This window comes from Suricata suricatta, chromosome 3 (assembly GCF_006229205.1).
Source record: "Suricata suricatta isolate VVHF042 chromosome 3, meerkat_22Aug2017_6uvM2_HiC, whole genome shotgun sequence".
NCBI classification, from domain to species: Eukaryota; Metazoa; Chordata; class Mammalia; order Carnivora; family Herpestidae; genus Suricata; species Suricata suricatta.
The window spans coordinates 148122353-148145890 of record NC_043702.1 but is presented as its reverse complement, the minus strand read 5'-3'; the positions used below and the strand labels follow the sequence as shown (position 1 = coordinate 148145890).

At 52.8% G+C, this 23538-nt stretch overlaps 1 protein-coding gene across 1 annotated transcript in view; it reads right to left on the bottom strand.

Moving 5' to 3' along the window:
* Positions 1-23538, bottom strand: part of LGR6 (leucine rich repeat containing G protein-coupled receptor 6) — a 121919-nt gene that overhangs the window by 86191 nt on the left and 12190 nt on the right. Inside the window, exons 2-3 of the mRNA XM_029933148.1 lie at positions 7489-7560; positions 5082-5153 (exon numbers count right to left, since the gene is read on the bottom strand). Of these exons, the coding sequence (XP_029789008.1) occupies positions 5082-5153; positions 7489-7560 (144 nt within the window). The remainder of the gene's footprint in view (positions 1-5081; positions 5154-7488; positions 7561-23538) is intronic.

Here is a 23538-nt window from a genome sequence, read left to right as displayed (position 1 = left end):
GCCTGAAGCCCGTGTCCTGTCTCCTAGGCCACTGCGTTTGTAACCACATTTCCCTGCGTCTCTCACTAGCCCCTGCCCTGCCTGACAAGCCAGAGTCTGTCTAATGCACTGGGTCTCAACCCTGGCTGCCCATTAGAGCCACCTGGGAATGTTTTTTTTAATCCCAGTGTTCGGTCCACACTGCAGCCCGATTAATCTCTGGGGCAGAATCTCTGGGTGAGGGGATATTAGGCATACGTTTTGCAAGGGTGCCTCTAATGAGCAGCCATTAGTCTAGCCCTTAGACGGCTCCTCTGGTCACCTGGGCAGGGCTGCTGGGAAACATCTCTCTGGCCTGAGAGGCATTTGGGGGCAGGAACCACGAGGGTGAATAGCAAAAGATTCTGGAGAGGTGATCCACCAGTGGGTTGACAAAGGTCCTTCCTTGGGTTCTGTGGAGGGGCCTTGGGGTCCCTGGGGTGGGCAGGCAAGATGGAGCCTGGGGTCTACCCACCCCCCTCATCCACTTTATACCCTTCCTCATCAGTTTTATTTTTCAGGACTTCCACACAAGGTGTTTGTGTTTTAAGTTTCTGCAGCTAAAAATGTTGGAAAACGTAATCCAACATCCCCATGTTACAGGTAAGAAAACTGATGCCCAGGGAGAGGAAGTCTGAGTGTCCTCCATGACACCCTCCTGGGATCTGCTGCTCATGAGACCCACTTCCTGACATCCAGTCTTTTGACATGACCAGGGCGGTAGACCCCACCTCTGGAGAAGAAAGGCTCAGAGGATCTTCCTGGAGCCTCCAGCAGCCTTCTCCCATGAGCCAAGGGGGGAGGGTCCCCCAAAACAGCTCACAAGTCATTCCTCCCTAAGTCAGTTCATTCACTTCATCAACACTAACAGAGCCCTGACTCTGGGCCAGGCATGGCTGTCAGAAGAATAAGCACAGTCAATGGCAACCAAAGACTGCTCACTACAGCATGAAGGCAACAACACTAGGGGCCAGCCCAGGGTGCGGTCCTCAGGGGTGGGGCGTGAGAGGGGCTCACTCCTCCCTACCCCTCTGTGGCCACAGGCCAGGGCTTCCGGTGAGATTGAGCCTCAGCTCCTGGAGACAGCCCAACACCCTTTTTCAGCCTCAATCTTTAGCAACATGGCAGGAGCTAGGAACCCCAAATCACAGCCTCCCAGAGATTTGAGGCTCAAACCAGGAGTAGAGAGTCTGGAAAAAGTCTCTTGCCCAGCCTCTTGGGGGCATAGAGGGGAGGCAAGTCCTTGAACTGTCAACCCCTCCTGTTTCCCAGGTCTGGGTCTGGTGAGAAGCAACCAAGGCCCAGCAGGAGTCTTTATAGATGGCCCAGACGAGCCTAACACAGAGAGGGTGAAGGCGTGAAGGCCTCAGCAGCAGAGACACCAAAGCCCAGGCCTCATGCAGCTCTGGGGAGGGGGATGGGGAGGGCCTGGGGGGGTGGGGAAGAAACTTGTGAGAGAAGAGGCAGCTGGGGCACACACACCATGTTCTCTCTCTCTCTCTCTCTCTTTCCCTTCCTCTCCTCCTCCCTCTTTCCTCTCTATCCCCCTCCCTCTCTCTGTTCTTCTCTCTCTCTCCTCCTCCCTCTCCCTCTGTTCTCTCTTTCTCCCTCTTTCCCTTACCTTTCCGCTCTCTCTCCCTCCCTCTCTATCTTCTTTCTCTCTCTTCGTATCTCCCCCTTCCTCTCTCCCTTCTCTCTCCCTCTTTCTTTCTCTCTTTCTCTCTTTCCTTTCCTCCTTCCTCCCTCCTTCCCTCCCTCTCTTCTTTCCTCTCCCCCTCCCTTTTTCCTCTGTCTATCCCCCTTCTTCTCTCCCTTTCTTCTTCCCTCTCTCTTTCTTTCTCTCTCCCTCCCTCTCTCTTCTTCTCTCTCTCTCTCATTCTGCTCTTTCTGCCTCTTCAGTGTGAGGTAGGAGCCATTTAGGGCATGCCAGCCTCCTCTGGGCCTCCTATGAGGCTGGGGGTCAGGACACAGGCGCTCCGGCCTCAGCTGTGCCCTCACCCTGACAGGAAACACAGGGCAGGTGCCCTTGGAGGGGCAGGCACTTTCCCACACACGTGCAGCAGCAGGCACCATGCTCCCCGTGCTCCCCATGCTCCCCTCAGATGGTGGAGACGGGCAGGAGCAGGGTCTGCCCTTCACAACTCTACAGGACACACGATCCCACTGCCAGCCCTGAGAAGAGGCGTGAGGCTGGAAACTCCCTGCAGGGTGGCTCCCTCAACGTGAGCCTGGTGACCAGAGCCTGTGGGGCTGAAGACTTGGAAAACCAGCAGAGGAAGGAGAGGATCCAAGAATAATACCTTCGGGTCGGGCGTGGGGCTGCGGTGGGGAGAGGGGAGGGAGGCATGTGCCACAGTCACTTAGGAGAAGACCAGAGAGGGAATCCCCCCTTTTTTGTCCTTTGCTTCTGAGAGGAAGGAGGCAGAGTGAGCTGCAGGCAGAGTCAGGCCTCAGAGAAAGGAAGCTCCAGTTCGGGTAAGAGCCCCAGACTCAGAGAAGACAGGGCAGCAGCTAAGTGCTGATCTCGGTACAAAAAGAGATCATTATGTTGATGGTGGGCCTTATGGCTCTATTTTTCTTACAGGTCTGGAAATTGAGCAGTGGAAGGACACTGCAGCAAGAGAAACTACATGAGACATTGGAAAGCCCTTCCTCCCAGACGCAGGAAGAGTCCCCTGCTTTGAAGCCCTCGAGTGAGAGAATGTGAGAGAATGAGCTCCAAGACCACCCGACTCCTCCCTAACGTAGAGAACCCTGCACGCAAAACACTGATGCAAAGGCTTTGGGGGACCAGGTGGGTCTTCATGGAGGGGCACCACGGGGGTCAATGGCAGAGTGGGGTGTGGGAGGTCTGGCTGTCCCTGGCTCCAACCAGCAGCCTCTCCTGGCCGCCCAGCTCACTGAGCCAAGGGCGCCAGTTTGCAGAAAGGGGGCGGGAGTCTTGTGGTTTCTCCAAGGCTTTGATTTATTGCCTAATGCAGGCAAAGAAGAAAGAGGAGGCTCATCTCTAAGCCGGAGTCTTAGGAACGGGACAGGAGTCTCACATCTTCTGAAGGCCCAGCAAACAGAGCCCGCTCTCTAATCCTGGCTGCAGGTCTGAGCCTGCCACTGGGCACAGACATGCCACCAAGCAGGCTGCCTGCACTGTGCGTCTGGTTCAGGCTGCCTCCCCACACCCCGGGGCAGCAATGTTGATGGGGAACAAGACAGACCGAGAGGAGAAGCCGGAAGAAGGAGAAGTGAGGGGTGGGGCACAGAGACGCAGAGGGAGGGAGAGCAAGGTCTGAGACGGAGAAGAGGAAGGCAGTAGAGATGAGGAGACAGGCTGGGGAGAGATGCTGGAGGACCCAAGGGCATTGCAGAGGTGAGGGAAGGACAAGACTGGAGTCAGAGACTCAGAGGCAGATCCAGAGAGAGGCTAAAGGCCAGAGGTGTCAGAGACCAACATCATAAAAAAGAAGAAAGTGCTTAGCCATGGACCATGGGCTATTTGGTGATCACCAAAAACCCTGAGGCTCATAGGCCAAGGGGCCAGGGCCATTGCTAGCCCATAAACAACTCTCAGCAAATTAGAAAAATATTCTTTTCTAGGTGGATATAGCTCCAAGCCAGGCACAAGACTGGATTTGAGTTTCTCACCCAATTCAGCCAGATGTTCTTATGCAGTAAACAACCTGTTCAACTGTACAAAGAAGACCTGCAGGTCAAGTGAGGACTGAGGGAGTAGCAGAACTGGGGAGTGGCTCACCAGTACAGGGAAGCTCCAAATGCTTATGCTATTTCTCCAGGATCAGCGTTCCAGATCCTCAACAGTCCCTATGGTGATGTGCCCTCCCCATAACCACCTTCAGATTCTGTGCAACCACTTTCCCCTACATCCTTTCCTCCCCACTCATCATAAGAACATGAGGGGAGCCTTGTAGGGGACGGCCTTGGTTGGGACCAAGTGAGCCATGGATTGCGATGGAAGGAGATGGTGCCTCAGCTTTCCTTTCTCTAAATTTTTTTTATGTCTTTATTTTATTTTGAGAGACAGAGACAGAGTGAACAGGGGAGGGACAGAGAGAGAGGGAGACACAGAATCTGACTCGGACTCCAGGCTCTGAACTGTCAGCAGAAGAGCCTGATGAGGGGTTCGAACCCTGTGAGATCATGACCTGAGCCGAAGTCGGACGCTTAATGGACTGAGCCACCCAGGTGCCCCAGCTTTCCCTTCTCTAAAAGGAACTGTCAGTTCAGTAGCAAGGGGGAACGTTAGCGAAATAACATAAGGTCCTCTCTAACTCTGTTTCCTTTTGCTTTAAAAGAAAGATGAAAGGAAACTGAAAACTGAAGGCAGCAAGGTATTTATAGAGGGGATGGGTACTCAGAGCTGTAGCTTCGGAGAAAGGTTGGGTCTCAGGAGGAAGAACAGCCAAGGAAATCGTCTGGATTCCTCCTCCCCTGGCCTGAGAAGTCGCAGGGAGAGCAAAGACCTACACTGCTGGCCTTTATTCACATCACTCACACACACACACACACACACACACACACACACACACACGCAGACACCCATGCTCACATACACACACGCATACACTCACACACATGACGTACATACATGCACATACACATGTGCACGCATGGGCACATTCACACACACATGCATGCACACATCACACACATACAATCATACACACATGATGTACATGCACGCACATACACACATGCACATATCACACACATATGGACATGCACACACTCACATACACACATGATGTACACCCGCACACATACACACATGCACGCACATGCACATGGGCACACACGTGCATGCACACACATGCTTCACTTCCCTGTATGGTTCCCATAACTATCAGGTGCAATTAAATGTTTGTTTACAAATCAGAAGGTTTGTTATAAAAATGGTGAAAGCAAAGCTATGGAAATCACAATTAAAATGAAAAGTAAAGATGAGGAAATCAGCAAGCTTGTGACGGACTGAGATTTGGGTTACGAATCTTCCATTTGCCCACGGTTCTCCAGGTCACGTCTCTGTGTAACACGGGGACACTTATACTTACAGGATTTTCAGGCTGTAGAGGCCAGAGAACGCTTGTCCAGGGATGTGTGAGAGATGGTTCCCTGAGAGCCGCCTGCAAAGCAGGAAAGCATCAGTGACATCAGTGACGTTGGCAGGGAACCCACGGAGGTGACTGCTTAGCACCTTGGGATTTGGGAGGGGAAAGCAGGGGTGATGACTGCCATTTATTGAGATCTACAATGTGTTCAATACTTCACACCCATTCTCACTTCTCACAGTAACCCTGCGTGGTGCCTAGCATTATCCCCAAATTTCAAAGGAGGAATTTTGAAAGAGGTCAAGTTCCTTCCCCTAAAGGTGACAGAGATAAGCAATGGTGGAATGTGGTGTTGTCACCCAGACCTCATTCATGTCCAGGCTCCACAGTGTCCGGTGTCCCCTGCCCTGCTAACCTGGCTTACCCACCTCTGCCCTCACCCGCCGGATTGCACTGCATCCCGTCACCAAGGGAGGGCTAGGTACAGACGGGGGCACCTCAACGGCACAGCTAACCCCTACTGGTCCAGGAGGGTTAGGGAATGGGGTTTGGGACTCAGCCTAACATTCAGGCCTAATTAGGCGTCTCCACGTCTGTCATGGGGATGATCGCCGGTTCTAAAACGACAAATGTGACAGAATATACTTAATGCCCACGGCGGAGTGAACAGAGTTGCACCGTGGATGACGCAGAAGGCCCTTGGGAGCTCCCACGTCCCCAATGGCGTGATTTGGCACCTCAGTTCCTACCGAGAGGCCGCAGATACACAGGCAATATTGACACACCTCAGAAGCTGAGGTTTTTTTTTCTTTTTTAAAATATGCCTCTATTAAGAATCTTGTTATTTGGCATTTGTTGTTTAAAAAACAAAATAAGAAGCACCTGGGTGGCTCAGTCGGTCAAGCGTCTGACTCCAGCTCAGGTCATGATCTCACGCTTGGTGAATTCGAGCCCCGAATTGGGCTCTGTGCTGACACTGACAATGGTGCAAAACCAAGAAAAAGTAGGCTGGGGGCAGGGATTGGAGGTTAGGAACGGGGCTGGGCTGGCCTGGATACAAGGACTGGGAGTCGAGTGACCTGGCTTCCCCGGGCAGACAGGCTGGGCACTCTAACCAAAGAGAAGATTTATGCAGACGGAGAGCCACAGCTGCAGGAAAGTGTTCATGGGGTGGGGGGAGGGCTGGCTTTGTGGAGGAAGCAGGCCTCGGGTTTGGCAGTAATAGAGGAATGGCTTGTGCCTGAGTGGAGGGAAAGATGGTGGGCCTGCCACGTGGGAGTGGGAATCTCCTGCTCGAACGCAGGAGGGGAAACCAGGGTGGTGGCCATGACTGGTCTCAATAGAGCAAAGTTGGCCAGGAAGGTTTAGGCCAGGTTGGGGGAGAGTCTTAGAAATGGATCCTTTAGGGGCCCCTGGGTGGCTCAGTCAGTTACGCGTTTGACTTCAGCTCAGGTCATGATCTCATGGTCCGTGAGTTCAGGCCCCGCATTAGGCTCTGTGCTGACAGCTCAGAGCCTGGAGTCTGCTTTGGATTCTGTCTCCTTCTCTCTCTGCCCCTCACCTGCTTGCATCTCTCTCTCTCTCTCTCAAAAATAAATAAACATTAAGAAAAAAGAGAAAGAAATGGATATTTTAGGGATGCCTGGGTGGCTCAGTCTGTTGAACATCCAACTCTTCACTTCTGCTCAGGTCATGATACCAGAGTCGTGAGATCAAGCCCCATGTCAGGCTCCATGCTTAGCCTGGAGCCTGGTTAAGATTCTCTCTCTCTCTCTCTCTCTCTCTCTCTCTCCCCCTCCCTCCCACTGCCCCTCTCCTCCTCTCATACTGTCTTTCTAAAAAAAAAAATAGGTAAATCCTTTGGGCATTGGGAGCCAGCGAAGGTTCTTGAGCTGGTGAGATGAACCCTGAAGATGTTCAGAGTGTGTTTGTAAGAAGGCAGGAGACGTCAGTGGGGAGGCTGGTGCAGCCTCCAGCTGTGAGTAGACACCTATGACAGTAGCAGTGGGAATAGTGAAGAAGGGGTCAAGGTGAGGGATGCTGCAGAGGAAGGACCACCGGGGTGGTGGTTCTTGGGGGTGGCCGGTAGCCTGACATGGGGGATGGGAGCAGGTCAAAGATGACCCCCGGGAAGAGATGCAACCATTGACAGGAAGGGAGGAAAGGGGCAAATTAGAGCTGACTTCAGGGAGGACCAGAGCTAGATTTCAGAGTCCCCCTACCCTGTGGTCCCACAGCAGCACCCAGGGTCCACAGCTGGCCCAGACATCGGCTGAATACCCTGCTGGCAAGAACAGCTCCCCAAGCCCCTTTCCTTTGAGTTCCAGCCCTCCTCCTGGGGAGACCTGGCTCCTACAGCTATCAGTGGCCCCAAGGCTCCATCTCCCAGCCCTGGGAAACACCTACTTACAGCTCCTCCAGAAAGCGCAGGTGGTGGAAGAGGCCAGGCTGCAGCTCCGTGAGGTTGTTCATGCTCAGGTCTCTGAATGGAGAAAAAATGCAAAGGGAGCCGTGAGCTGCCCAGCATCCCCAACCTGCACTGTCCAGCTCCAGACACCCACAGAGAGCCCCCACCATTCCCACAGCACCCCTAACACACACACACACACACACACACACACACACACACACACACACACACACACCCCATGCCATCCAATTCCAAAGCTAGCCTGCCATAGCAGGTGCATTCTTTAAGAGTGTGAGCACTGGGCTGGGAGCCGGGCCTTCCAGGTCCATATGTGCATTCCCTCCATGATTTCCAGTTTTGCCCTCTGCCTTTTTCCTTCCTCCGCCAGACTCCCCCAGGAATTGCCCTCGTTAGGCCTGTGAAGGAGGCTGGCCTTCTTGTAATGGGAGAATCCGAAAAACAACTCACAGAGTTTCAGAGCAAAAGGGAGGGGTCTCTGAATACAAATTACATCTCCTGACTTCTTTTAACCAAAGGGAAGAAACCGAAGCCCAGAGATTCCTGACATTACGATCTACGGAGGAGAGCCATGCAACATCCACGCACCGGTGTGCTCAGCCCTACAATGGCCATAGGGTGTCATTCTTTTATTCAATCCCAGAGCCAGCGGGTTTTGCTACCCTGAGTCCTCTGCCAGCCACTTTCCCGTTGGCTTTGTCCCGCACACTCCTCCCTTTCTCTGGCCTGAGGACCCGACCTGGAGCACATCCCAGAAGATGCCTAGATTCCTGAGCCATGGGACGCAGGTCCTGATCCCTCCATGGATCCCCAGTTGGGCTCAGTTCATCCTTCCCATATTATCTGAGAGATCCAGTGAGTGGCTTCAGGGTCACTGTCCAAACAAGGCCTACTGTGTCAGGCGCTTGCTAACCTTTAACCAAATAATTCCAGGTAATTCTCACAGCAGCCCCAAGGTAGATTCCATTGTTATCTCCATTTCACATTCAAGAAAACAAAGAGGAAAAAGCACTGAGCTTTGGAGTCAAAAGGCCCTGAGGTGGGGACCCCTGGGTGGCCCAGTGGGTTAAGCATCTGACTTTGGCTCAGGTCATCATCTTGCACTAAGTGAGTTCTAGCACTGCATCTAGTTCTCCGACAGCATGGAGCCTAATACTTGGGATTCTTTCTTTCTCTCTCTGCCCCTCCTCTCTGCCCTTCCTCTGCTTGTGCTCATGCTAACTCTCCCTCTCTCTCAAAAATAAATAAACATTTCAAAAATTCTTTTTAAGACCCTGAGGTCAACTCTCTCCTCTACTTACCTATCAGATCTTGGGCTCTTAACCACTATGACCCTCAGTTTCCTCACCCATAAAAATGGGATAGGATTCCCCTAAACTCCTAAACTAATCTCCTAGGATTCTTTTAAGGATCTTTGTAAGGTTTAACAAATAGTACATACACAATTAATATGCTTCCCTCCGTCTGTCCTTCAGTGACCTGTGGGCAAGTGCCCTAAACCAACAGTGCCCCCCAGGTGGTGGGGTGGGGGGATAGGTGGGGGTGGGGGTAGGAGAGGATGGGGGAGTAGGTGAAGGAGGGTAGGTGGGGATGGGGGGGTAGGTGGGAAGGAGTTGATGCCTTATTTGTTGGTCCTGCTCTGTTAGCATTTCCTCCTCAGTTTGTGCCTGGCTGAACAAAAATGTCAGAATACATGTGTGTGTCTCACATTTGGGTTCCATCCTATTTCAAACTCTTACCAGCTGCTTCTCAGTTCTGCCAGCACCCTCCCGGAGGGGTAAAGATGTGGGCCCAAAGCAGACCACCACGTTGCTGGGTACCGCCCCCAGGCCTTCCCCTGCTTTCTCCCTTCCGTAGGAATGCACTTTTGCTGTCAAACCTGAGTGTCTCCATTTTCTTCCCTGAAAGGAGTGTGCTTTCTGCTCCTGCTCAGAAAAGCAGGCTGGAGATGGTGGGGCAATGCGTGCTTGGGAGCCGAGTTCCAATCTATAAAAAGACTGTTTAGTCTCAAATGCTGTATCTTAGATAAAGCCTGGACTCCGGACGCCATGTCCTCTGAAGGAAGACATTCTGTTCAGGGTAGAGCCAAGGACCCGGCATGCTGAACTCCGGTCGGCTTCTCGTCCGCAGCTCGCTCTCCGCTCCACATGGGGACAGGAGGGCCAGCCCCGTCCAGCTAGAGGGCTAGGCAGAAGGTGTTGCCGGGGTGCCGATGGCCACTGTAAGGAGCAGAACCAAGAGGGTTCTTTGATGGATTTTATGTCAGAGTTTCGTTCTCAGGGAATTTCCAGGCTCCGCCAGCCTAGGGTTCCGGCGGAGAGGTGAAGACTCGGGTGTGCCAGACCGTGGCGGGGGAAAGAACGGCCAGGCCCACGGAAACTGCATCGGACTGGACGCCTCCCCCTTGCATCCCAGGCCTGGCTCCTTCTCAGCCAGGCAGTGAGGCACAGGGTGCCACAAAAACGATTACCTCTAAATATTTACCCTGTGCATTTCTGGACGTGTCTCCACAGGAGGGAGCGGGGGTTCAAGGAGCACGCGGGGCATGTGACTCAGGCCTCATCACTCAGCTGTCCCTCCAGGGGCCGCACCTCAGAGGCTCTGATGTGGCTCCATGCACCCACCCCGCGCCCTCCGCCCCACCACCCTGACTAGCGGCCTCATTGTTCTCGTCTGGGGAGGAGGGGGCCTCACCCCGTGCCCGCCCCCACATCCTGCCCAGAACAACGCACAGCCCAGCTGCAGGGCTCTGTAAGGAGGAGGGGGGGGCGGAGGGAGGGTTGGGGCGGGGGCAGGAGGGGGGTTCCTGGGGCGGGGGAAGCTCCATTCAGATCTGGCCCTATCTCAGAAGGCAAAGGATGAGGCTGGTGCCCAGGAAAGGGGAAAGAAGAGTAATGTAGGGAGCTGAGAGAGAGAGAGGTGCAAGGCAAGTTTCAAAGCTGAAATACTCCAAGCTGATGCCATAAGCCTTGGGAACAGCAAAGGGCCCTGGCAAGAGGCACTGGGCCCTGCTTGGCTTTGGGGGGGGGGTGGAGGGGCTCCTGGGCTGTCTCCGGGAGGGAGCCAGCATGCAGGAACTCTGACCACAGGGGCTGTGTTGTGAAGCAGTGGTTCTGAGCTGTGACTTTCCTGGGGACTCAGCTGTCCTTGTGCAAGCCAGAGAACACGTTCAGGCCATGCTTGGACCTGGGGGAAGTAAGAGGGCAGCTGATCGTGAGGGTGCCTAGGGTTTGGCTGTGGCTGCATTTGCTCAGCTGTATGAACTTGTAAGTATCTACAAGGGTGGGGGCATGTATTGGGCTCATGAGCTCTTGGATGTGCTTATCTTGTAGGGTGCTGGGCATGCGCACGTCATGTGTGAGGACACACGTGTCTATCTGTGCATGTGCACATTAGAGTATTGTACTGTTAAGAGACATAAACTTTCTCAGAACATTGCACATTATAAAGATAGGAAGTCTTGGGATGCCTGGGTGGCTCAGTCGGTCAAGCAGCCGACTCTTTTTTTTTTAATTTATTTTAATGTTTTATTTTTATCTTTGAGAGAGAGACAGCATGAGCCGGGGAGGGTCAGAGAGAGGGGGAGACGCAGAATCCAAAGACAGGCTTCAGGCTCTGAGCTAGCTGTGAGCACAGAGCCCGACACAGGGCTCAAACCCACGACCATGAGATCATGACCTGACCCAAAGTCAGATGCTTAACTGACTGAGCCACCCAGGCACCCCAACCATCCAACTCTTGATCTGGGCTCAGGTCATGATCCCAGGGTCGTGAGATCAAGCCCCACATTGGGGTCTGCACTGACAGCATAGAGCCTGCTTGGGATTCTCTCTCTCTATCTCTTTCTCTCTCTCTCCCTCTCTCTTGGCCCCTACCCATCCCCATTAAAAATTTAAAAAAAAAAACTTTAAAAATGTTTAAAGATAAATAAAAGGGGCACCTAGGTGGCTCAGTCAGTTAAGCTTCCGACTTTGGCTCAGGTTATGATTTTGCAGTCTGTATGTTCAAGTCCCGCATCAGACTCTGTACTGACAGCTTGGAGCCTGAAGCCTGCTTCAGATTCTGTGTCTCCCTCCCATTCATGCTCTGTCTCTCTCCATCTCTCAAAAATGAATAAATGTTTAAAAATGTTTTAAATAAAAATAATTAAAAAGATATTCCTTGGGAGAAACAAAGGGCCTCACTCACGTCTCACTCCTATGGTTGGAAAGCCTTCCTTGGCTGTGACCCCTGGCAAGCCCGGTTCCTTCTCTCGACTTCAGGTCCCTTCTCTGGTCTATCTCCTGGCCCCAAGAAGGGGCACAGTTTGCTCAGTGATGGCGTTTGGGGGTCTAACTTGTGGCTGAATGAGGTACCCAACGCCTGCTCCACTACTATCATCCTGTTGCTATGACAAATACACACGCATGCCCACACATTCATGCACTCTGGTTCTCGACAGGACCGGCTTCCTGGGTGTGTGACTTGTGCGGGCGTGTGACCTGTGTAGTCACACAGACGCCCACACTCAGAGGGGCCCGGCTCAGTTCCATTTTCTCCTGTTGTCATTTTGAAGTCCTTAATACATTTTGGACAAAGAGGCACCACGTTTTCATTTTGCACGGAGCCTTGCAAATTGCTTTTCTCAGTCAAATTGCCGGGGATTCAGAGGATGGGATACACACCCATTGAGAAGTTTTCTTGCAGTGCGCAGAGGGCATATATGTTTAGTAGCTGGACATAGCCATGGGGTGGGGGGTGAGCAGGAGAAGGTCAGTGGGAAAGGCTGGCAGGAGGGGGAGGGAGAGGAGAGAAGTGAGGGGCAGCCCTGGGCACAGAAGTGGAAGTTTCTGGCTGCACGTTAGGAAAATGTTCTCAGAGCTTTACCCTGTGAGGTAACCAGACCACCCAAGGAAGCTGGGTGAGGCAGTGTCACCAGGGAGACAAGGAACAGGGTTTGATAAGAGGGAGGATGCTAGGGAACTGGGGGACAGAGAGCCGCAAGACCAGAAACTGGAGGGGCGTAGGGTCACAGGAGACCCTCCCCTCCCCCCGACCCCACCCTACCCTCCAGCGATCTGGCTGATACCCAAGGGTGCTGGCAAATTTGTTCTGTTTGCATTTTTCCTTCGGGAGAAGAAACAGAGAAAGGCAAAGTCCCTGGGTTCTGCTGCGTCAGCCCTGGGACGACTGTCCCCACCTGGCTGAACAAGATGCCCAGCGAGCTGGGCCGCCTTTTGCACCATCTCCTCTGTGGGCTAAGGTTGCCCATCTCTGCAGCTGGGTAAGGGCAGTTAGAGAGACCAGGAGGCGGCGAGGGCCTGTTCCTGGGCATGACCACACCCCGAGGTCATTCCCTGATGAGGGCTTGCCCAACCCCTGCAGGCAGAGCTGGTGTGGTGCCCGCTGTGTGCCTAGGAGATTTTGTCCACGCTCCCTCAGTGATAATTTCTGAGCTCCTACCATGCTCCTAGCACTGCCCCCACCTTCATTATTACCTCAGTACGAGGCTAATTAGCTGCATGATCCTGGTCATGCCCCTTGACATCTCTAAGCCTCCATTCTCCCATCTGTGAAAGGGGGATAACAAGAGTACTTGCCTCGCACTACTTGTAGTGGGAATTATACAAATTACTGAATGTAACACATAGTGCTTAATAAATATGCCTTATTAATATTACACTCTTCTAGCTGAATTATAATGACTAGTACATAATGACCGATTTGACTATGAGCCTCTTCAAGGCAAGGACTTCATCTTAGTTCTCTGTGTGTCCTCCAATCCTAGTGGGGCACCTGGCAAGTAGGAGTGTGCAAGAAACATCCAAGGAACGCAGTATAGACGCAGATAGATGATGCAGCCTTTCCCAGATTCTCCTCCTGGAGCTGACAACCCTTGCTCTTAGGGAGTTCCTCCTGACATCTGATTTGAGTTTCTCCTACTGCTCTTTGAGGGCATACCCTCTATAAAGAACCTAGTCAGTGCTTAGTGCCAATCTGGTGCACAATCCATGAGACCTGTCACTAACAGCGTTCCCTCGTCTCTTAATTCAGCATCCTCCAGAAAAGGTCAAAGCGAGGCCTTCCTCTGAAGGATCCCTCAGACAACTACAGGAAAACTTTATGTTTCTCTTTGGCCTTTTCATTTCAATTTTTTTATGTTTATTTGTCACTGAGACAGAGATAAACAGAGCATGAGTCAGAGAGGGGCAGAGAGAGAGAGAGGGAGACACAGAATCTGAAGGAGGCTTTAGGCTCCAAGCTGTCAGCACAGAGCCCGACCTGGGGCTCGAACCCATGAACTGTGAGATCATGACCTGAGCCGAAGTCAGATGCTTAATGACTCAGTCACTGAAGCTTTTTCATTTCAGAGTGACAGCCTTTGGTTGGGGCCTGATGGGCTGCTCTAACATCCTGAAGCAATAACCCTTCCCAGTCCTGGCCCGGCACATTTCCCTCCAAGTTGGGAGACAGTTTGGGGGCTGGTGGGGAGCAGGACAAGCCAGTGTAGAAATAGCCCAAGGAGGGAGGGGTTCCTTCTCCCTGGAAAGGGCCGGTAGCTAGGCTGCCTGCCACAGGGACCATCTGGTGCTCAGAGAATACTTGCTGAATTCTCTGTTAACAAGAGAGGCAGGTGACAGGGTAAAAAGGAAAGAACCTAGCATCTGGAATCAGGGAACCTGGCTCAACTGAGCCAATACTGAGGTCCCTTCCAGCCTGACAGGTCATTATTTCCTGACTGGCTGTAGTGTACCTGACACAGTGCTAGGCATCGCCAAGGACGGAGGCAAAGCACAAGGAAAGGTCTGGGCCCTGGAGGAGTTTACTCAGCCACTATCCCAATTAAAAGCGTGTGTCCAGACTCAAGACTGAAACAGGGGCGCGGAAGGGGCATCAGCTAAACCGGGCCGGCTTCCTGGGACAGAAATGAGGGTGAGCTGTATACGAGGCATGAGTTGCTTGCAGAACTGAGCTCGGTGGGGTGCCTGGGTGGCTCAGTCGGTTAAGCAGCTGGCTTCGGCTCAGGTCATGATCTCACAGTTCGTGGGTTTGAGCCCCGTGTCGGGCTCTGTGCTGGCAGCTAGCTCAGAGCCTGGAGCCTCCTTCAGATTCTGTGTCTCCCTCTCTCTGACCCTCCCCTGCTTGCGCTGTCTCTCTCTGTCTCTCAAAAATAAATAAAAGACATAAAAAAAATAAAATAAAAATAAAAATAAAAAAGAACTGAGTTCGGGGCAGAAGGCATCCAGAGAGCACCCCATGTTAGTGGGGGAAGGGACTGATCGGCACAGAGGACGGGACTGGCCGTTTGCTGCGGGGTTGTCAGTGTCCATCCCTCCATAGTGTGTGACCATCAAAAACATCCCCGTTGTTGTGACCCTTGAAAACAGCCCATGCATTTCCACACACCCCATGAAGGAAAGGTACTTTCCTCTTCCTGCGCTGGGTATCAGTTTACAAGGGAGGAGACCTCTAAAGCTGGATAAAGTTAGCTAGGATCACAGAACAAGTTAATGGCAGGGAGAATTAGGTCTCGTAAGCCCCAGGGTGATGCTCTTCCTACCCCACCACAGTGCTCCTGGGTTTCCGAAAGCGGCCTTCCCTGCCCCATTGATTCCCCTAGATGGCACTTCCTTATCAGAGATGACGTGGTGCTTGCTGTCTTCTTGGAGATTCTAAGCACACTAGTTGACACAAAGTTCTCTTGGATTTTTGTAATTTCCCCAGGTTTCCAAACAAGGGAGTGTACTCCAATCAGGACAAGATGTATCTGTCTTCCTACACATGACAGCACAGCACATTTTCTTAGGCTTTGCACAAAGTGAGAAAAGTGTTGTATATTTAAATAAAAGGGCTATTGCTTCATTATGTCATGTACTGGCTCCCTTGTTTAAAACAGCCAGGCCTTCCAGCCTGGCAGGAGGGCGTGGAACAGAGGGGAGTCATGGACAGTAAGAGAGAAGCTGGAGAGACGGACGGGGAGATCCTGGCACCTGGACTTGGGGCTCATTTATAAGGGGACAGAAGGTCCCCTGTGGTTGGTTACTAAGCAACAGCAAGGCTTGCTCAAGTCAGACTGAACCAGGAAACCCAGACCATCATTGTCAGGTGACCCAATTAATTCAGGTAAGGCAGGGAGGGATAAGGGCAAGGGAAGGAGACTTTTTTTTAATGTTTATTTTTAAGAGAGAGAGAGAGAGAGATGGCGTGCAAGCTGGGGAGGAACAGAAAGAGAGGGAGACACTGAATCCGAAGCTGGGTCCAAGCTCTGAGCTAGCTGTTAGCACAGAGCCTGATGCAAAGCTCAAACCCATGACTGTGAGATCATGACCTGAGTCAAAGTCAGATACTTAACTGACTGAGCTACCCAGGCGCCCTGGGAAGCAGACGTTCTTAGAAGTAGGTGAGAGAAAAGTAGAATGGTTTTCTTGTTTGTTTGGTTTTTGGTTTTAGTTTTAGCCTTGGGTTAAAAGAATCACAGAAGTCAAGAAATGTCGTTCCTGGGTATGACGATATTTCATCTGTATGGTGTCGGTCTCCCCAAATTCTGATGGCACAGAAAGGAGGCCAATGTATGATGCCTCCCCTTGAAAAACCCAGTCCGGTTGGGGCAATGACAAAAGAGTGGACAATTACAAGCCTGAGTGACAAGTGCTAGGACCGAGCGGCTGGAATGTCACTGAGCCTCCTCAGACTAATTTGTATCGTCTTTTGACTCCGGGCTCTGAAGGTTCAGTCACAGAGTTGGGCCACACAATCCTGTCCTAGACTACAAACTGTCGTCTCCTGGTTTCAGATTGTTCATTCATGTGCCTGGTCTCCCACACAGGCTGGGAGATCCTCCATGGCTCCCAGTTACCTGGGCTTATCACACAGATACACACACATACACACACACAGACAGACAGACACACACCACACCACACACCACACACACCACACGCACACCACCACCAACTTCAAGGTCCATTTTCTATGCAGCAAAGGATGGGTGAACATGTCACAGACAGACCCTGGCCACAAAGACTGAAGAGGTACATGAGACAGATGTGCAGCAGGAGGAAAGAGAATAAGGTCAGCAAGGGAAGGCAGCAGTGGCTATGCCTTTGACATGTCCACTTTAATCAGGTCAAGCTCTGGTCTCCACTGACCTGCCAGCATCTTTTCTGGCCCTGATTCTGATCTCCAGCTCCATCGAGAAGGGCATCATTTCTGTGTGTGGAGGTGTATGGGTGTGACTTCTGTCTGCCCTATCAGACCGGAAGCACCTTAGAGAGGACTGTGACATCCCGTCGGATAAGACCTCCCCAAGGGGAAGAACTATGTGTCCCTCCTCAGACTGGGACATCCCTGAGCTCCTCCCCAGGAGCCCCAGGAGAAGGGCTGGGTGGGGTAGGGAGCTGAGGGGGCACAGGTGGGAAGGACTAGGGCCACCGGAGGGTGAGACACAGAGTCGCTTTGTCTGCAGCCCTGAGTCCTTTTTGTTTAGCTGAGGTCCTGCTGCCTTTAGCCTTTATTTCACAGGATAAAGGGGCAGGGTGTGTCTGGGGCTAGAAAACAGAGGAAAGGCCCCTCTATTCAGAATCATGTTCCCTCCGCCCCCACCACGCCCCACTCCAGCCTCACATCCCAAATGGAAGCTTTCCTCTCTTCCCAACCTAGCAACTCTACTTACCTCCAGGGACAGACACATGAAGGAACACCCAATTGCCACCTACCCCCACCCCAGCCAGGGGCAGCAGCAAGACCCTAGCCAGAAGGTGTTAGAAATTGGAATTCAAGCTTTAGCTTGAATCTAGTGGGAAAGAGCAGAAGCTGGAAGCTCAGAGTATATAATAAGAGCTACCTTGGCTGGGACAGACACTGTACTAAAGGCTTTACAGACCCATTTTACAGATGAGACTCAGCAAAATCAAGGTCCCTCTGATGCCAAAGTCCCATATCATATCCAACTCCACTCTGCCTCTCCAGCTCCCCTCCATTTGAATACCTCTCAAAGTTTATAGAGCTCTGGCACACCCTTGGTCTCATTTAATTTAATCCTTTTATCAAGCCAGGGAGTAAAGCATTATTTATTCGCATTTTAAATGAAGAAATGAAGACTGGGAAATATCAAGTTACTTCATGTCTACTCACACAGTTAGTAAGTGCAAAGCCAATGCCTGGCCAGTTTGCTCTGTTGAACCCAGCTGCACACAGGAGCTGGTGTGCACAGCACACAGCCCACAGCTCCAGGACAGCTCGGTCCCTGTGGGCACTGGCGGCTGGAGGCGTGGTGCACCGCTCAACCCAGGGCTGAAAGGCTGGGGAGCAGGGTCGGGGCCACAGGTCCAGGAACAATGCAGAGGGATTAGGGCTGGCCCAGGAAGCCCCCACCCATTACCTAATGTCTTGTTCTGAGCCTCACTCCTAGCATTTGCAAAGACAAGTGGAACTTTCCGGAACTCAGCTCCCTTCTTTCAAGCCCACCTGGGGTGGTGTGCCTCACTTTGCTGTTGCTCACCCAGTTGGCAATAGTGTGGGGGGTGAGGGCTGGAATCCTGCTTTCCTGAGCTCCCTCAGGCCCCTGAGGTCTCACATGCCTTGTCCCCAGAGGGACTCCTGCCTCCTCCTCGCCGATTCTCTCTGGTCCTACTGCCTCCATCCTACCTTCTGGCTGGTGCCCTAACAACCTACTCTCTTCTCCAACTCCCTCCCTCTTGGGTTCATCAGACTTGTGGAAGGACTAGATGAAGATCTAGGTCTACCATCCCCGCCTAGCAAGAAGTCCCTCTTGAAGTCTCGCCTCACTCCCTCACGCTGCGGTTGGACTGAACAGAGTTCTGCACCTTCCATTACGTGTACTAGTTTGTGGGCTGTGATGTCAGCCTGCCTGAGTTTGTATCTTGGCCCTAGCACTTACCAGTTGCTTGACATTGAGCAGGTTACCTTTCCTCTTTGAGCTTTAGTTTCTGCACCCCTAACGTGTTATGCAATGGCTCCTCTTCCCAGAATTGTGGGGGTTACATGAGAGAATCCTTGTGTGTCGGGGGCAGTGGCTGTGCCTACCGAGTGGCATGGATGCTCATTAGCAGCCCTCCCCTCTCCTGCTTTCAACCTCCAGAGGCCTTCCTCCTGGAGGAGAGGCACAGGAAGGTCACAACGGAAATGGGGCAGGGAGGCTGAGGGGAGGGAGGGGAGGGCATTCTGGGTCAGCCCTGCCCTTAGGAGGCACCAGCTGCTGCGTCTCTCAGATGTTTCCAAGTGAGTGCCACCTGCCCCAGCCCTGATCTTCGCATCCTTTGATCTCCTGATCTCTGGCCAGGGTCCCCAGCCAAAGGCATTCCTGGCTTCCAGGCCTCCTCCAAGGAAGAGCAAAGGGCTGGTTTCCTTCCCCTTCCCTCAAGCTCCTCCCGCCTCCGTGTGTGTGTGTGTGTGTGTGTGTGTGTGTGTGTGTGTGTGACCGGGACTACCACGGAAGCCCTGAGACAAGGTAATAGCTGGATTCCCTCTGAGGTGGTGATGTCAGCGAGAGGGGATGTGGAGAAGGGCTGGCCACTGGACAGCCATGGGCATGGTGCCCTGGGCTGGCCCAGACCCTGCCACAAAGACGGCTTCAGCCTCAGTTCCCTGTTCCTAGTGCCCTTGTGTGCACGGCCTCCCTGAGCATGGGAGGAAGCATATGCATGCCAGTGTGTACAGACAGGGAGGACACCACAGCCTGGGGAGAGATGCAGGACCACAGGAGCAGCTGGACAGAGCCTTGAACATTAGTGCTGGAAGATTCACAAGTGCCTGAGGATCAGGAGGAAACCTGGCCTGCGGTGGCCAGCAGGGACAGGTGTAGCCATTAGAAACGGGCCTGAGAGCTTCCCAAAGAGGGGAACTGGGCCAGGACGCTGAGGATGGCAGTGGGGGATGGTACATTAGGCTGCATGGCGCCCCCCACCTAAAGATGTCTGTGTCCTAATGCCTGGATCCAATGTGGCCATCCAGTGTGACCATACTTAGTTAGGAAAAGGGTCCTCGAAGGTGTAATTAAGAGAAAGATCATGCAATGAGATTATTTGAATGGGCCCTTGACGAGTGCCCCTTAAAAGACATGCACAGAGAAGAAGGGGATGTGGAGACAGAGGCAGAGATGGCAGAGATGTGGCCACAAGCCCAGGAAGCTGGCAACCAGCACAAGTTAGAAGAGGGGTGTGGTGGATTGTCCCCTAAAGCCTCTGTAGTGAGTGCAGTGCTGCTGGCCCCTGGACTCTGGGCTTCTGGCCTCCGGCACACGAAAGACTTCATTTCTGCTGTTTTAAACCACCCAGTTGATGGTAATTTGTAATGGGAGCCACTTGAAAGCATACAAGGTAGTCAGAAGGGTCTCAGTATACGGCTGGTCCTTGTGGCCCTGCTGTGGCCTCCCCCTGCCCCATCCCTCTCCTCACTCTCTGCCACTGGCCTCCCTCCCGGTGCCGCAGACCAAGCCGGTACCCATCCTGCACCTTGCCTAGGAAATTCATCCTCACCCTGGAGACCCCAGCCCGGGATCTGCGACCCAGCACTTCCACACCCAGGTGTACAACCAACAGAAACACATGCATATGCTCACCAATGCCCGGACAAAACCACCCATGGCAGAGAGATCCATAATGCCCCCAAACCAGGACGTGTCCAGCGCCCATCAACAGTAGAATGGGAGGACTGTGTCGCATTCTCCCAAAGTGAGTACACGTGGCACATGAGCGTGAGTGGGCAATGGCTGCAAGCAACAGTGTGGGCAAATCTTCAAACGTCGTGAGGGAAAGAAGCCAGACATAAAATAGCGCTCTGTTTATATAACGTGCAAAACACAGGCAGAAGGTACCTATGTTGTTAGAAATCATGACAGCGGTTACCCTTGCGGGGGCAGGTAGTGACTAGAAGAAGGCGTGGCAGGTGGAGTACTTCTAGAAAGCTGTGGACGTTCTGTTTCTTGTTCTGGGTGCTGATGATGCCAGTGTGTTCAGCTTGTAAATATTTATCAGGTGATAGGTAGTCTTTTTTGCCATGCATGTTTTTCTTAAATAAAAACTTAGTTTAAAAAAAAAGGAGACTAGGGGTGCCTGGGTGGCTCAGTTGTTTAAGCATCCAGCTTTGGCTCAGGTTATGATCTCGCAGTTTGTGGGTTTGAGGCCCGCATCGAGTTCTGTGCTGATGGCTCAGAGCCTGGAGCCTGCTTTGGATTCTGTGTCTCCCTCTCTCTGCCCCTTCCCCAATTGTGTTCTGTCCCTCTCAAAAATAAATAAACAAATTTTTTTAAAAAGGAGACTTATTCTGAAAAAAACTCTTCCTTGAACCTCAAGCTGGCTAAAGCTTCCAGCTCTAACCCTGGCTAAGAGTTCCCTCTGGGTTCCCATGGCGTCTTGTCTACACTTCTCAACTTTCTACCTCATTGAATTTAAATTGGAACTTTAGTTCCATAGCTCATTTTCATCTGTGTACCTCTAGTACACTGCACAGGCTCTGGGACATAGTAGGTGCTCAATAAACACTTAGTGACATTTGTTGGCATGGCCAAGGGCTTTGGTGTTCTCACACTTCCCTCCCAGAGTTCCCCGGCCATTAATCCCAGCAGCCTGGATCACCATTGGATTCCATGATGGGACACATTCCTCTCCACTGCTGCCCCTCATCTCCTGAGAACCCCCACCCCTAACCAGCCTGTGCATATCCTCACCCAAGCACTTCGAAGGTGGTAACTTTCTGACCCACCAGCCTGAGACCTCTCTTAATGCAGACCACAGGGCTTACTCATCTTGGGCCTTCAGAGCCTGGACGAGAGCTGGGTAACGCAATGGAGATGGAAGAACCAGCAGCCTCCAGCTTCTGGAACCCTCTCTCCATCCAAGCCCAGGGGCAGGCACATACTTTTGTTCGTCTTAGCTTGTTTGAAACTGGATGGAAATTTTCAAAAGAAGTGTTCTTTCAGAGAAAAAAAATAGTAAGGAGAATGAATAGGAAAGGCAAGAGCTTCTAAGGAGAAGGGTTTATAGAACAGATGCCTCACTCTAATGAAACCCAAGCCTGGCCACGAGCGGCTAACTGGCAGCTTAAGAGGCTCCCCAGGACGGCTCCGTGCTCACCGCAGCCGTCTGGGTTGGATGCCACACCTCTGGCCTGTGCAGAAGCCAGGTTAGTGCCATCAGCAGGTCTGAAGGGGGTGGCCCTCCCTCCCGGCACTCTCTCTGGTGAGCACACCTGCTTCAGCCCAGGCTGGTTTCTGCTCTGTGCCTCCTGCCTCTAGCTTATTCATCCATTCATTCTTTTCTTCACTCATTCCACCTATATTTTTGAGCACCTATGTGCAAGGGGCTTATGCCAGGGAGCATTGACGGCTTGGACCCTGCTTTCCTGGGGGTACCCAGTCTGGTTTGGGAAACAGACAAGTAGACAGGAGTTAGAACCCAGGGGGACGAGCCCTGGGGCAGAGCAGGACACACGAGGAGCCCTCTCCCAGGTTGAGGGATTAGGGAAGGTTTTCCTGAAGAAGAGACATCTCAGTCTTAGATGTTTCCCTGGCTTTCTCCAAAGACTGTCCCCCCGGAGCTGCAGGCTTCTTGTCCGGACCCACTTCTTAACCACATCCTCACGGTAACTCACAGCAATGTCCTAGGGGCTCTTTCTTATTGCCCTAGACACAAGCCAAGGGTGCCTCACCTAAGTACCAATGAGGTTAAAGCAATTCTGGCTGGGAGGGTGGGGGGAGTGTGGCTGGCCAGAGACAGAGCTGACGGTCTGACTTATTGCAAAGATACAGTTGAGGGCAGTGCCTGGCACACTCTGGAATGCAGATTCTGACTCTGTGGATCTGGGGTAGGGCCCGAGCTCTTGCGCACTCTCGCAGTTCTCAGTGCTGATATTGCTGGTCTGAAGCCCGTACTTCGAGTAAAAAGGCTTGGGAGATCCGAGGGACTAGACAGTGTATGTCTTCTTTAAGGAGCCCCTTAAATATGGTTTTTCAATCACTTTTTTGCTAAGTATTGATCAGACTGACTCACAGACATGTCCAGTTGTGGCCTGGCCAAGAGGCCAAGCAGAGGCCAAAATCTGGCCCTGGCTTCTTTCATCAGTTTTGCCCCCTGCCCACACGATGGGGGCACAGGGGCACTGAGCAGGCTGGCTGCAGCCCAGGGTGTTGTGCGGTCCCCCTGGAGGGGCCGGCAGAGACCTTCGGCCGCCTCAGCAGCCCCTCTGGGATCCCTGGGGCCACTGCCTCATCTCTTGCTTCTGAGGTTGCCTCCATCTCACTTCCTCTTGTCGAAATCGAAGTGAAACCCAGCCCACCCACCAGTGTCTTTGAGACTAACAAAGCAGGGGTAGCTGCTGGCTCTCTCCCCTCTGACCAAAACAGGAAGGAAACTCAGAGATTGTAGAGCAGGAAGGAGGAGGGACACCGGGAAGAACTTCCCAATGATCACATTTTTGAGGGGCAACACTGAACAAATGGTAGAATGGTAAAGGACTTGGTCTGTTCAAGGGGCGTGGTTTCCAGCTGAGGTTAAGGGCTGGGGGCTGCAGCAAAACTTCAGAAGGGCTCCCGGGACAAGCCTCTTCCTTTTACTACACTCTTTGCCTCCGGCCCCCCTACAGGCCCTGGGCTGTCCATCAGCACTGGGCACACCAGGGTTCTAGGGGTTAGCCCAGGTATTTCCTGACCCCAAGCCCCACCCCCAGCAGGTCCCCCGGGCCCCGCAGCATGGTGCCTTTGCACCCCCATGCCAATCTGGAGGGTGAGGCTAATACTTTCTGGCAGGTAGAGGCAGGGCAGGCAGGGGGGGGGCGGCACCCTGGGCTCCTGCATTCAGATCAGGAGAGCCAGCAACGACACGAGGGTTGGCGTGGCGTCGGCTGGCGGGGGGGTGGGCATTCCTCTTTCCGCTGGCTGCACATAGTTAATGGGGGGCCTTGTTCTGGCTGGGCACGCAGCCCTGGAGGTGCTGGTGATGGCCATGCCTTGTCCCAGCCCCTGGGATCTCAAGTCTCACTGAGTGAAACTGCAAATCTCCCGGGACCCTGGCACCTTCCTCATCCCACAGTCTCAAC